The sequence below is a fragment of the Thermobia domestica genome, chromosome 3 (genome assembly GCF_964235325.1).
Source record: "Thermobia domestica chromosome 3, izTheDome1.hap1.1, whole genome shotgun sequence".
In the NCBI taxonomy this organism is placed as follows: domain Eukaryota; kingdom Metazoa; phylum Arthropoda; class Insecta; order Zygentoma; family Lepismatidae; genus Thermobia; species Thermobia domestica.
In genome coordinates, this window is record NC_137456.1 from 333,242,363 (window position 1) to 333,256,995 (window position 14,633).

Here is a 14,633-nt window from a genome sequence, read left to right on the forward strand (position 1 = left end):
CTTGACTCCTAGACTTCACGACTACCGAGGTTGGCAATCAACTAATTTTTTAGTATTCAAATACAAACCGCTTATCTTTCATTTTTATATACAGTGTTGTTATAATTAATAATAATAATAATAATAATAATAATAATAATAATAATAATAATAATAATAATAATAATAATAATAATAATAATAATAACTAAACCGTTAGTAATAGTAGTACGGAAAATTGAAGTCATAAATTTTTTCACATTTTTAAAGTTTCGGGCCTAAAAGTAACGCTTTAGTAACGCGTTACTTTCGAAGTAAAGTAACGGTTACTTTTTGGGGGCAAGTAACGCGTTACTAACGCGTTAACGCGTTACATTTTAAGAAAAAGTAAAGTAACTTGTAACGCGTTACATTTTTACAAGTAACTTACCCAACACTGCTTTACTAAAGTAATTGACTAAAAATGTGTAAAAAATGAAAAAAAATTAGGAAATCGAGATTTTTTGACACACGTTTGTTGACTCTAGCAACATGAGTCACACCTCATTTTCTTTAGGGTAAGACAGACTTTCAAATGGTACCACTCAAATTTCGATATCGGTACCTGTGAAGAGAAAAATGGGGAAATGAGAATTTTTTCTTTAAAAAATCACCTTTTTTCCATTTTGTACGAGCTTTTCCCGCTTCTGGTACACGATAGGGACATTTGAATGGTACATTTCAAAACCTTGTCTCATAGCAAAACCAACGAGGTACAAACCATGATTCTATGTTAAATAGTAATGTGTCAGGGATTTTTTTGAAAAAACTTCTCAAATATACCCTTTTTTAAACCCATCGTCCATGTTTGTGACATCACAGCCCCCAAACAGAGCATGCGAGGCTGCAAAATTCCCATAAAATGTGTTCTATGATACTTCCATATTTGAATGAATGCAAAAACCCCGGTCTAAAAAGCTTTACTAGAGACTTATAAAGCAAATTCCGAAGGTCGACACCATGGCACAGGTGTTGTGCCATCATAATTTAAAAGGGTTAAGCACAAACACTCTCATGCAAATCTACTACGGGATTAACAATACACTTCTCAGTTTTGGAATTATTTGTTGGTTTAATTCTGGGGAAAGCTTTGCATTAAGTTATTTTTAAAACAAAAACAAGCAATACAAATTATAGCAGGTTTAAAGCGTAGAAACAGCTGTAAACATTTTTTTATGAAATTTAAAACACTAACTCTTGCGTCATTGTATATATATATATATATATATATATATATATATATATATATATATAGATAGATAGATAGATAGATAGATAGATAGATAGATAGATAGATAGATAGATAGATAGATAGATAGATAGATAGATGAAATAGCTAGTTTTATCAAAAACATAATCGACGATTTTTCAACAACACACAGATATAGTACTAGAAACATTCATAAGAAGTCCTATTTCAGTAGATTAAGCTTAGTCCAGCATGGGCAAAAACATATGGGCAAACACTATCTACAATAAATTACCAAATAAAATGAAACTTGAAAACAATTACAAGTTGTTTAAGAAAAAGCTAAAAAAAATACTTAATACAAAACACATCCTATTCCATAAATGAGTTTCTGCAAGATTAAAGAATGTCAGAAACTGAAAAATTAGGTTTTTTTGGCAAATCTTAGTAAATTATGTAAATTTTAAATCTCCTATTAGTTTTTCTTTTGTTTTTCCTTCGCTTAATACTATTTTTATTAATGTAAACTTTTAAATATTTTTGTAATGTAAAAGTTTGAGTGATTTTCTTAGCATTAAGTATTATGTATTATGTATTTCTTTTTATATGTATCCAGCTCATGTTAGGCCATGTTAGCTCATACTAGGTCAATCCAGGTCCCGCCTGATCCGAAGTACTCAATAGTCCCGTGTTTCACGATACGCCATGACCCACGTACTATCCAACCATAGAAAATCTAACACCCCGAAAACTTGTTCTCTTTTATGACCCCATTTTAGGGGTGTATTCGTTCCCTGTTATGAGCACTTTTTGAGGATGTATTCGTTCCCTTTTATGACTACTTTTTTCAACCCCTATTTTAACATAGCAGAAAATACACAGAGACTACAAACATAGCAGAGCAAATAAAAGACTATGAACACATTTCCCAACCGCTATGTAACAGCAGAAATTACATAAATATGTTGCTCCGTTTACGAGTTATTTACGTTTAAATGTTTGGCCTTTGACCTCGATGATCAGTACTTTTGGGACATGTAGTAGTTGATGACCTATTACTAAATGTGGAAACAGCGCCTCAATACGTTGCTCCGTTTACGAGTTATTTACGTTTAAATATTTGGCCTTTGACCTCGCTGTTCAGTACTTTTGTGACATGTATTAGTTGGTGACCTATTACTAAATTTGGGAACATCACCTTAATATGTGGCTCTGTTTACGAGTTATTGAGGTTTAAATTTTTGACTTTTGACCTCGGTGGTCAGTACTTTTGCGTCATGTAGTACTTGATGACCTATTGCTAAATCTGGAAACACACCCTCAATACGTCTCTCTGTTTACAATTTATTCGGGTTTAAATATTTGGCCTTTGACCTCGATGGTCATTACTTTTGCGTCATGTAGTAGTTGATGACAAATTGTTAAGTGTGCAAATACCATCTCAATATGTTGCTCCGTTTACGAGTGATTTTGGTTTAAACCTCGATGGTCTGTACGTTTGGGATATGTAGTACTAGATGAACTGTTACTAAATGTGGAAACAGTGCCTCAATTTGTGGCTCCGTTTAAGTGTTATTCGGGTTTAAATATTTGACTTTTGACCTCGATGGTCAGTACTTTCGGGACATGTAGTAGTTGATGAATGCTTGTGTAATATCTGCTATGTTACATAGGGGTTGATAAAAGGGAACGAATACACATATTCTCTGCTGTATTAAATAGGGGTGTGTAATATATGTTCATAGTCTTATGTAATCTGTGCTATGTTACAGAGGCGTTAAAATAGGCCATACTCTTTTATCAGCTCTGCTATGTTACGTAGTTGTGTGTTTGTAGTCTTATGTTACATAGGGGTTGGAAAATGTATTCATTGTCTTATGTAATTTCTGCTGTTAAAATAGGGCTCATAAAAGGAAACGAATGCACCCCTAAAAATGTGTCATAAAAACAGTTGACTATACAGGGTCAAATCTCTGCTATGTTAAATAGGGTTGGAAAATGTACACATAGTCTAATGCTGTGTAGCCTTCCTTGTGTAATATCTACTATGTTATATAAGGGTTGCGGTATGCCATACATGTGTTTATAGTCTTTGCTATGTTACATAGGAGTGCTGTTAAAATATGCGTTCGTAGTCTCTGTGTTCATTGTTTTACGTAATTTTTGCTATGTTAAAATAGGGGTGGAAAAGTAAGTCAAACTCTTTTATTAGGTCTGCTACGTGCTCGTAGTCTTATGTAATTTGTGCTGTTACATAGAGGTTGGAAAATAAGTCATACTCTTTTATCAGCTCTGGTATGTTAAAAAAATGCTTGTAGCCTTTCTGTGTAATTTCTGCTATATTAAAATAGAGGTTGAAAAAGTGGTCATAAAAGGGAACGAATACACCCTCAAAAACTGTTCATAAAAGAGAACGAGCTTTCGGGGCATTCGATTTTCCATGGTTGGATGGTACGTGGGTCATGGCGTATTGTGCGACACTGGACTATCGAGTACTTCGGATCAGGCGGGACCTGGATTGGCCTAGTATGAACTAATATGGCCTAATATGAGCCAGATCGGGAATTTTCACACTACTAGTAGTGAACTCGAGAGAGTTTTGAAGTGACCATCACAGATGGTCGACCTCCTAATTCTTCTCTGAACAAATCTTTGTGAGTACATGCTGGTTACGAATTGATAACACACTTCTATAATTCGACTTCATTACCAATTTCATTCACATCAAAATCTAACTCCGAATTAAATATGACAGTCATTATTAATTTTCGTCATAAGACCATAGCACTAGTTTTGGGTAATTATCGACTTTGATATCTCTAATTTTTATTTATCCAATTAAAACTATCCATCTTAACAAATTATTGCTCTACCCAAACTAAATGGTTGAATTCGTTATGATATTTCACTCAAAATTGCCCTCATGCTAACATGTTTATTATTATATGAGCTAAGTGTGGATATCATCGTGTATGTCGATGTCGGGATTTCGATCCAATGAGTTGGCATATGTTATGGTGGAGTAGGCGCTGGATTTTCTGGCTAACGCCCTTGTTAGAAACATGTTATGGTAGTGAGTACAGAAGAAAATTTATGGCTAACGCCTTTGGTATAAATGAACGTGCTGATCTGACAATGTATGTGAGTGAAATAATGGAAAATTGAAATACGTACACGTGAAATAGAAATTGAAATACGTACACCGAATGTGTTACATCTAGCCGTAACAATGAGTCACATTAGTTGCGATACCAAATGACTCACTCTTGACTAGATATTATGGATATGCTTTTCTCATCTTTATAGGTTCACTGATAAAGGGTATTTATATTGAAATAATCATATTTTTGGTTGTATTCATTAATATAGAATATAATTAAGTGATGTATAGTACATTCTTAATATACCAATCATACAGATCCCTTTGATATATAGGACATATAGATCAATTTTGTCTATATATTTTTAACCCTGAAGGGGTGGATTCACTTCCGGGCAAGGAATTGAAACCTATTTTGGAACTCGCTCGACACACTCTTTCAGAAAATATATAGGTTATCCCAAGATTCAAGTTTGAAGTCATTCCTAGTAAGAGGTAAAAGTGTTTGATATCTTAGAAGTTGCTCTACCGTGTTTGCGACAGAAGTAGAGTGACGTTCGTTTTCATTACTTATATATATCTTTATTTTATTTCAAAACTATAAAAAATAGAATGAAACTTCGATACAGGAAAATGTATAATATTTCTACTTACAATATTTCGAGTACGGTAGTTGAGAAAAATCTAAAACCACTGAATGTACTTTGTACCTGGTTCCAAAGATGGAAACAAATTATATATATACTCAATTTCTATCATTTCTTTCAGTTTCTCATATTTTTTGAAAAGCTAATATGGCTTAGCAGCTGTGGTAATTTTTAAGCGTGATTTTCTCAATCAACACAGATTACCTGAGGATTTTTTTCCAAAATGTTGCTATTGTTTCTCGGATTGAATATCATCTTTAGAGAAAAGCTGGACTGTAATACATGAGACAATATTCAGATATTAAAAAAAAAAGTTTTTAGTACATTTAAGGACATATCGCTCATCCTGATTTTTACCGAAGGTGCACTTGTGATTTCCAGATCTCCAATTTAGATTAAACTAACTACTAACTAACAAACTCTCTGGCCTATGGAATCCGGAGATTCAATGCCGCGTTCACAAAATCTCTCCATTGACCTCTATCCATGGCCAACTGAATCCAGTTTCTACTTTGTATTCCAATCTCTGCTAGATCCATCTTAATATTGTCCTCCCATCTGCGCCTAGGTCTTCCTAAAGGTCGTTTTCCGATTGGTGTTCCAGTCAAGACTTTGAAAGCGTTTCTTCTTCCTACCATCCTAGCTACGTAACCTGCCCACCGAAGCCTTCTAGACTTGATGACCCTAACAATCTTGGGTAAACCGTGTAAATTATGTACTTCCTCGTTATCAAGTTTCCGCCATTCCGCATTCCCGTTCCTCTTGGGTCCGAATATTCGTCTCAGAATCTTGTTCTCAGATACTTTCAGTCTATATTCTTGTTTTCGAGTAAGCGACCATGTTTCGCAACCATAGAGAACAACATGCATGATTATCGTTTTATATATTCTAAGCGTCAAATTCTTCCTCAGAGTTCGCGACGACAATAGATTTTGAAGTGAATAATAACACGAATTCCCTGCTTTTAGTGACATTTAATTTCTTCGTGAATATGACTTTCGTTTGTTAATACTGATCCTAGGTATTTGAAAGTATCCACTTTATCAAAAGTATTATTTAACGCATCCTTATGCATCCATAATTTGCCGTACTACGGTATTATGGTCCCAACGCACCCTAGGATTTCTCTATGTATTTTTTTTCTAGTGTCTCAGATTCATTTCTTAAAAATATCATAATTAACTTTGGCTTAATCATTCCATTCAGCAGCGAAACTATTTGAATATCAAACGTGCAGCTACAGTATAACATGAAATTCGAAACACATGAGCTTTCGATGAAAATCAAACTCGGATCTCTCGTGCCGCGGACACTAACAATTTAATCCCCAAGATAGCACTCACATAAATATTTCATAATGTGAATGTTTACATTGGATAGTAATTTCATAAAACTTCAACTCGTTTATAACTAAAGTCAAGTATGTTGCTTGCCCTGTTAAAATACTTATATTCGCGCTGTAGTTCAGTGGTATAGCGTTCACTTCCGGTGCTTGGGGTCCTTGGTTCGATCCCAACTCCCGCCATATGGACTTTGTTGGTGGACAAACACTGTGCTCGTGGATTTCCTCGGGGTTCTGCCGTTTTCTTCCACTTTCTTCATTTCATTAATTTGTCATGATCGCCGTCTCCTTTAGCCTAACCGGTATAACCATAAGACTCAACACTAAAAGATTTCTTTTCATTTTAAAATACTTATTCTAAATCACTGTTAGCAAGAAAATATAATACCTACCAACTTTATGATTCCAGTAACTATTGTGCCTGTCTTCAGTGAACAGCATCCGCAGAAACATGATTTCACAATGCACAATGCCATGTTCTCGTCTTTCAACTCTGAAAGTGAAATAATATTACTTTTAAACGGAGTGGAAGCAAATCAAGAAGAGTTTTATGTAGAAATGTATAGTCTTAACTATGAATAAGAAAAACGTTAAATTTAGTAAACTTTTCGTTCCACAACAATTTTGCATATAAAATGGTTGTACTCTTAAGAGAAAACTAATAAGACCAAACGATGAGAACTTGTAAATTAAGAATAACGTTGAAAAGTTTCCGCATAATATAGAAGAAAAAGTAGACAGATGAGAACAAATGGAAAATGAAATGTTTTTTATTTCTTTTATCTACACTCATGTCCAAAATAATTGTCGTATATTTATAACTTGTAAGAATATAATTCGATAATGATTTACAGAGTACTTTTAATACTGAAACTATGTGTATAATCGAGAAATGCATATTTGTGGTAAATTTCATAGGAAAATAATTATAAATACGAAAATTATAATGAGTAAAATAAAATGTTGCTAAATAGACAAGGAAATTTCATTTTCGTTTCAGGCTATTGTTCTTATTTACTGCTCTTTTGACATGAAATTTGCCACATACATTTCTTTGCGATTATACACATACCCAGGGCCGGCCTTAGGTGGTGCGGGGCCCGATTGGGAACATTTTGCGGGGCCCCAGATTTACAACTAACTTGTACCAAGGTCTGTAGAACCATTATATATATGCTCCCTCCCTACTGGTCTAGTTGTTATACCCATTTCCGTTTTTAACGTTTTTCCGTCTGCAAAATATTCTAGCGAAAACGCTCACCCTGTTCATTGCTTATAGCAGCTAATTTTTCAGAGAAATAACTCAAATGGAAATGCAGGCAGTGAATGAATTTTAAAATACATATTTCACCTTTTTTTAAAGAAGGTTCTATACCAATATTTCAGTTATCTTCTTACAAGTAAATCCAGGGATAAAAGTGGATCTGAAAAGGTAGGGGGCATACAACGTCAAGTCGTCCCCTGTGCCTATCTTTGCCTATCTTTTCCTGTAAAGTTTAGTGATAATAGTGCATTTTAAATCTGTGTACATTTGTACATGGTGCTATTTCGAACAAAATACTTTTGTTCAGTTGGCAATACTGCCTCATCTATGGTAACACTGTAGTTTTCAATACAATATTTTGTTCTCATTATATTGTGCACCTTTTGTTTTGATTGCTTTAACGGTTTTCAGGATATTTACTTAAACATATATATTTCCGTGATACATAATTTTTTGGATATTCAAATTTTCCGTAGCACCAGTAGGTCCTATCCTTCTGGTCCGTAGAACCTTAAATTTTGCTCATCTTTATTTCTCACGATGTTCTATCAGATGTGCTATGTAGCAATCAGATTTGAGCGACAACTTATGGGACCTTCCCTTGTAAGTCCATCTCCGTGAGTATACATAGATTGGTAACAGTTTATAACAGCAACTTCTCATCTCCCGTGCACGTGGATACTTCTTACTTTTGTACTACCTACAGAAATGATTTTATATCATATACAAGTGGTAATAGAACACACCAATGATTTATCTACACCCCCAGCACGCTCCTAAAATTTTCGGACACCCCCGGAAATAAATTCCTTACACCCCAACCTGGGGGGTGCAATATTAAAAAGAATCATTCTTGTTCTGCCTAAAGGCCCTCCAGAACTTTGTAGAAAATATCTTAAATGATGTTATCTGTAGATAGAACGGGAATTCCCGTTCTGTCTAATCTTTGGAGGGAATTGCAGCAATGAAAAGCTTGACTCCTATCGTGCTTGTATGCAGATCGAAACTCATGTATAAAATGGCTGTAGTAACGAGAGTGGGAACTAAATCCAAGCGGTCAAAATGCAAGGAAAATTCTCATGAGGACAAAATCCAAGGCACAAACAAAATCACAGGAGTTTATACGCGTATTGTATGTACCAGTGCACATCCTATATGATTATTTTTTTTTTTCCTTCAATTGTCATATATTCTAAAATGTTATCTGTATTTTTTCCTCTGAAATAACTTTTTCTTTCTTTTAAAATGCTGAAGACTGAATAAAACGTAAAAATGTTACAATAAAAGGGCAGATTAGCTTTAATTACTTTCACACATACCCATATGAAAAGTTCTGGGTATTCCTATTTATTATACCTTCAGTACATTTGAAATACGTTTAGCATATTACAGTAATACCATTCATTTTAATTAGGAAAATTAACTGTGATGCTATTTGATTTTTAAAAAGTCGTTCTTGTGTGGTAGTATATAGCAGTCTTTTATTTTGAGTAATGTATAAATATTTATTTTCACCCTTTTAGGATTTTTGGTAACTTTTGTTACCATGGCGTAAAATGAAATCTTTGAGTTTTACGTCCCACGCTTATGCCAGCTAGGCAAAAGGAGACGGTGATGATGAGAAATGAATGAATGAAATTGTGGAATGAAGAAAGGAGGAAACGGGAGAAGCCTGAGGAAACCCACGCAAGCGGTGTTTGTCCACCACAAAGTTCACTTGGCGGAGGCTGGAATCGAGCCCGGGACCCCAAGCAATTACCATGGCGTATTATCGTCTTTGATCGTTTATTAGGTTTTATAACAGGTATTTAAGCCAGGTTTTTATTCATTGGTCAAGCCAAGGATGGACCAAAGAACACCTCAGATGCGTTTCGGAACCGGATGGTCAACTTTCCGGCGCCAAGTAAGGGCAGAGGAGTGTGGCTTTTTATTTTTTCTTAAGGCAAATTTCAAAAATTTTTCACGGCTTTAATTTTCACGATATCAGATTGAAACTTTGCATACCGATTGTGTGTATCTCTGGGTATTTCTTTTTTCTTTTTTTTTAGATCCCTTCTCGAAACGGGGCTGGGTCCAAGGAGGTGATTTTTTTTAAAAAGAAAAAATCCAGTTTTTCCCGATTTTTCCGGTTCATATGTATGGTACGGACATATGTGTGGTACTGTTGGAAAGGGCTTATTATACTAAAGAAAATGACATTTGAACCATGACTCTAGATCAAATAGTAATGACGCAGTACATCTTTTAATTATTCTTATATTATGTATATATATAGATGAAAAACATGGGTCACCTTCAGACTTTCAAAAATTTCTCCCGACCTTAGCTTCCAAGATACAAGATTGAAATTTTGCGCACATGTTGTGTATGTAACAATATACTCTTTTTTAAAAAAAAAAAAACAATCCTTACGTGAACCTAGGCCTGGGCCAGACGGGCGCAAAAATTTCGAAACATATTCCTTTTCGAAAACTCTCCCGATTTTCACATTTCTGGTTATAATACGGACAAGCAAGTATTACCGGTGAATAGTATGCTATATTCTAAAGAAACTAGGTATGGACCATGATCCTACGATAAATAGTAAGGAAGCAGTAGCTGTTTAAGTGAACGTCTAAAATTTACCTCAAAAAGTGGAAATCCTAAAAGGGTTAATTCTGAAATACTGATCAAGATTCTTTTTAGCAAAGATCAACATGTAAAATATATACTTATTATAACAGTCTTACGTCTTTTATTGGGTTTTCAGAATTTAAAAAACTGTTATTTCCGTAGAGTGAACAATTTCGGATAACATTTTAGATGCATAACTGTTGAAGAAATAATCATTTTTTTATTAACATGAGCCTATGATTCTGTCGCTTGAATTTAGTCTGTTTTGTCTGAGTTTTCCTTGAGGTTTATCCTCTTGAATTTTGTCCTGCATTCGTAATAATATGTTCTGTAATTCTAACAGAGGCTGTAAGAAAAATAACTATTTCTTCAAGTTTCATTAAAAATTTTAGATATTATTCTTCTTGTTCTCTTCGGGAAAATGACGGGGATACAATTCTTTATCAGCAGTGTTATTCACATTTACTTTGGTAAAGATGAATGTGATTTCTTTTATTACCTGTGGGCAAATGGAAATTGATTAACTCAGTTGCAAGAAAGCCGTTTGATATTTTAACTGGAAAGAACATAAAAATAAACTTAATTCGGTATAATATCAAATTATTTCACATCAAGATTTTATTCACTTTTTCAGTAGTTCATATGTAACATGCCATGAATGAAAATGTGCCACAGTTTACATCCTCAAGACATGTTTGGCCATATATTAAGTATACAATGCAAGAGGATGCATAAGGTGGCTCTTAAGAAAGAATGTTAGTGTTCTACATCACAACTCCTTTTTTTGACATCACCTTATCAGCTGATTTGTCTTATATACATAATTCTATACTATATGCAATAGTATCATATATATTTTTATTTTCATATTTATCTTGTCAATGTAAATAGCAGCAATACAAAATATCAATATCAATATTGAAATACTTGTTTTTCGTAGTTTCAATCAAATCAAAAGGTCAGATAATCGGGAATAAGGGCCCTGTTACGCATTCTTTTGCATTGTTTGCTTAATATATGGCCAAACATGTCTTGAGGATGTGACCTGTGGCATCATTTACGTACTGCGAGCAGTGGTGGTTTTAGCGGGTAGGCACGGGGCTACCCAAAAATTTTGAAAAATATATAAACACTAAAAGATACAATAAAGAGTAAATATATTTTCCACTTTTTATATTAATGTTAAATAATTATTTAATAAACAGCATCAACCACTACTACAAAAGTAATTTCCTATTGTCGTTAATCAATCAAATGTGCATGTGTATCCACACGCAAGGAAGCCGGCCTACCCAAAATTAAAATCCTAAAGCCGCTCCTGACTACGAGCATGTTGGAGGTGAACTACTGGAAAGCTGAATACAATTTTGTTGTGAAATGACTTGATACTAGACCGAAGTAAGTTTGTTTTATCTTCGTTTCAGCTACAAACGGCTTTCTTGCAACTGACCATGAATCAATCAATTTTCCAATTCTCTGCGGGTAGCTTTTCTTTCTAATCACATTAATTTTTACTGAAATAGATGTGAATAACACTGTTAATAACAGAACTGTATATAGTCATTTCTCCAAAAAGAACAAGTAAAATAACATCTAAAATTTACGACAGAACTTAAAGAAATAGTTATTCTTCTTACAGAATTTGTTACAATTACTAAAGAAAAATTCTCTTGAAGAAATCCCTCCCTGGACAGAATTCCTTCTCTCGAAAGATTAGGCAGAACGGGAATTCCCATTCTGCCTAAAGATAGATCGTTTAAAATATTTTCTATAAAGTGCTGGAGGGCCTGCCTTCAGGCAAAACGGGAAGGTACCATTAAAAATCTTGCTATTTTGGTTTTTAAAAGATTTTGAATTCTTGTTTTTAAGAGCCAATAGAATAAAACAACTTACTTTGGACAAGATAAATTTTCAAGTAAAACACGCAACGCAAGATTGAATGAAAGTCAACCTTTACACTGCTGTGATCGTCACAACAACGTTTGATCAATCGATTGCCAACGATTTCATCTCGACGTCACACAAAGCATGAGAAAGTCAATGCTAATTGGCTCTAGCTGAAAAAGAAATCCAATGCAAACGTTCGTTGCATCAACAAATTTTATTTAAAAAAAAACTAATTAAAAAGATCATAATAGTATACGATCTTAATGCAAAATTGCACTCCCGAGATTTCTTGAACACCCCCCTAAGTTCAAAATTCTGGATAAATCACTGGAATACACAACAAATCCAGATCATGTTCTGTTCACACTCCAACATGGAGTGTGAGTACAGCGTGATTTCAGTTTGTTATCTGTTCTATTACCACTTGTACATCAAATTGAATCATTTTCGTAGGTAGTACAACAGTACGAAGTATCCACGTGCACGGTACATGCGATACGGGTTCAATTCCCCCCACACATGCATTGAATTCATGCAGTAGCGGATCTCACCCGGGGCCGGAGGGCCTAGGTCCCCCAGTTTTCCGAGTGACAAAAATAATTTACACTATTATTTTTTGAATATTTAAAGTTAACTCATGATAGTCTGGGTTCTGGGTGGTACCCCCAGTTTTTACCTTCTAGATCCGCCACTGAATTCATGTTGGATCCGTACAATAAACCTGTACTATTTAGTAAGATAGTCAATTTCATTCCATTTCGGCATTTGTAAATGCCTTGTTCATAGACCCAAACATAGGTTCAAATGGCCAGTTCCCTGTTACTGTCCAAAAGTAAAATTGATTATTGATAATTAAAACTTTTAACATTAAAATGTTTGTGGGATTACTGGGAGTTTGTGCATGTTAAATCTATTATTTTGTTTTAAGTGTCATTGTTATTTGTATTCATATGAGCATGCATCTATCATGTTATTATGGTGAAGAATGACAGTCATGTCTGTGTCTGTCCATTTAATGGAACTCACCCAAGAAAATTTGTTACCAGCTAAGTACAATAGGGCACTATCAGCATTATGAACTACATTCTATTCTTTTCATTTTTGTAGTAAGTCTTGATATTTATTTTAATTATTGCAATGCCTATTGTAAGAGGAGCAATAGCACTGTTATAGGTGAATGATAAATAAATATATAAATAAATATATGGCGGCCTCAGCGATTATTTTCCTTAAAACGAAAGCCACTAAAACAGATATTATAATATTTATATATATCTTACCCTGATTTTGATAGATCTTCTGAGGAAAGACACAGCGTTGCCAATCAATTTTTCGAAAAATCAAGAAAGGTTTTACCCAAAATCCAGCAAAAACCTAGGAGACATTTACACTTAGTCGACTGTGTAAAGAGTCTTTTTTTTTTTTTCTTTTAGTTATCTCCCTGGGAGATTTATAAAGGAAGTCCCAGCCTTAGGGTCTTGTAGACTACGTCACTATATTTGTTTTAATTATAAATTGTTTGAAATAAGTAAATGTACTAAAATGGCACGAGCCAAGATGGCTGAATTTGCCTGTTTTAAATAAAATTGTTTATCACACTATTAATGTAATAATACAGAAGGATAAGCGGCGCATGAACATATTGAAAATGAAATATAGTATATGAAATTTGTAACAAAGAATAAAATTATCCAAAGTAATGAATTGTAAATAGTAAAAATTGAATAAAAAATGAGAGCAAAGATTCCCAATGCATAGTGTTTACAGCGCCATCTCTTATCCTCTTAAAAAGAGTTTTGATCTTGATCTTGATCTTGATCAGCTCCAAAGAGGTGTTTTATACTGACGCAGATGTTAAAATCCGTCTCGTCAACAACACTGGAAATGTGCTTACACTAAGTTGTTCAAAATTTTATACACTTGTTGAGTATCCGGTGAAATAATTACCTTACATTGTTATGACTAATTATAGGATTGTTACCAAAGATTTTGTGATTGAAATATTATATATTTATTATGTATTTATTTATTTATTTTGGAGTATGTTTAGTACAAGGGGTCCAGAAGCACGTAAAACACACAAAATTTACAGGAGAAATGGATGATGCAAGTACTTCGACGTAACATGACGTAACCAAATTTAACCTAACCTACCATAAACTAACTTAAGCTAACCTTAACTAACCTAAACTTACGTAATATTAGTAGAAATAAGCGAAATTCTATCATTTTTTGAAAAATTATACGGGACCCCTACACTAATTTAACATAGACTAACCTAACCTAAACTAAACTAAACTAACGTAAGCTAGCCTAAACTAACCTAACATACTCTAAACTAACCGAATGTGAACAGAAATTACAAAAATTGTAACATTTTTTAGAGAAAAGAGCTATTACAAAAATTGTAACATTTTTTAGAGAAAAGAGCTGGACCCCTTCTGCTAAACATAGGCCTTTATTTTTTCCACCGGATTAAAATTAAAGCAAAAATATAATGTACATAAAGATGAAGTTTATATGTCATTATTGTAATTTCCAGTCTTTTTAGTCGATTTTTTTTAAATATTGAC

General features: G+C 33.8%; 1 protein-coding gene across 2 annotated transcripts in view; it reads right to left on the reverse strand.

Moving 5' to 3' along the window:
- The window catches only part of LOC145681972 (uncharacterized), a 123,120-nt gene extending 109,622 nt beyond the window's left edge, over nucleotides 1-13,498 (reverse strand). The window contains exons 1-2 of one of the 2 annotated variants that reach the window (XM_081753572.1): nucleotides 13,341-13,498; nucleotides 6,689-6,789 (exon numbers count right to left, since the gene is read on the reverse strand). In XM_081753572.1, the coding sequence (XP_081609698.1) occupies nucleotides 6,689-6,772 (84 nt within the window). In that variant the 5' untranslated portion in view covers nucleotides 6,773-6,789; nucleotides 13,341-13,498. The other variant, XM_081753573.1, reaches the window with a different exon arrangement.
- Between the last annotated feature and the right edge of the window lie 1,135 nt (nucleotides 13,499-14,633).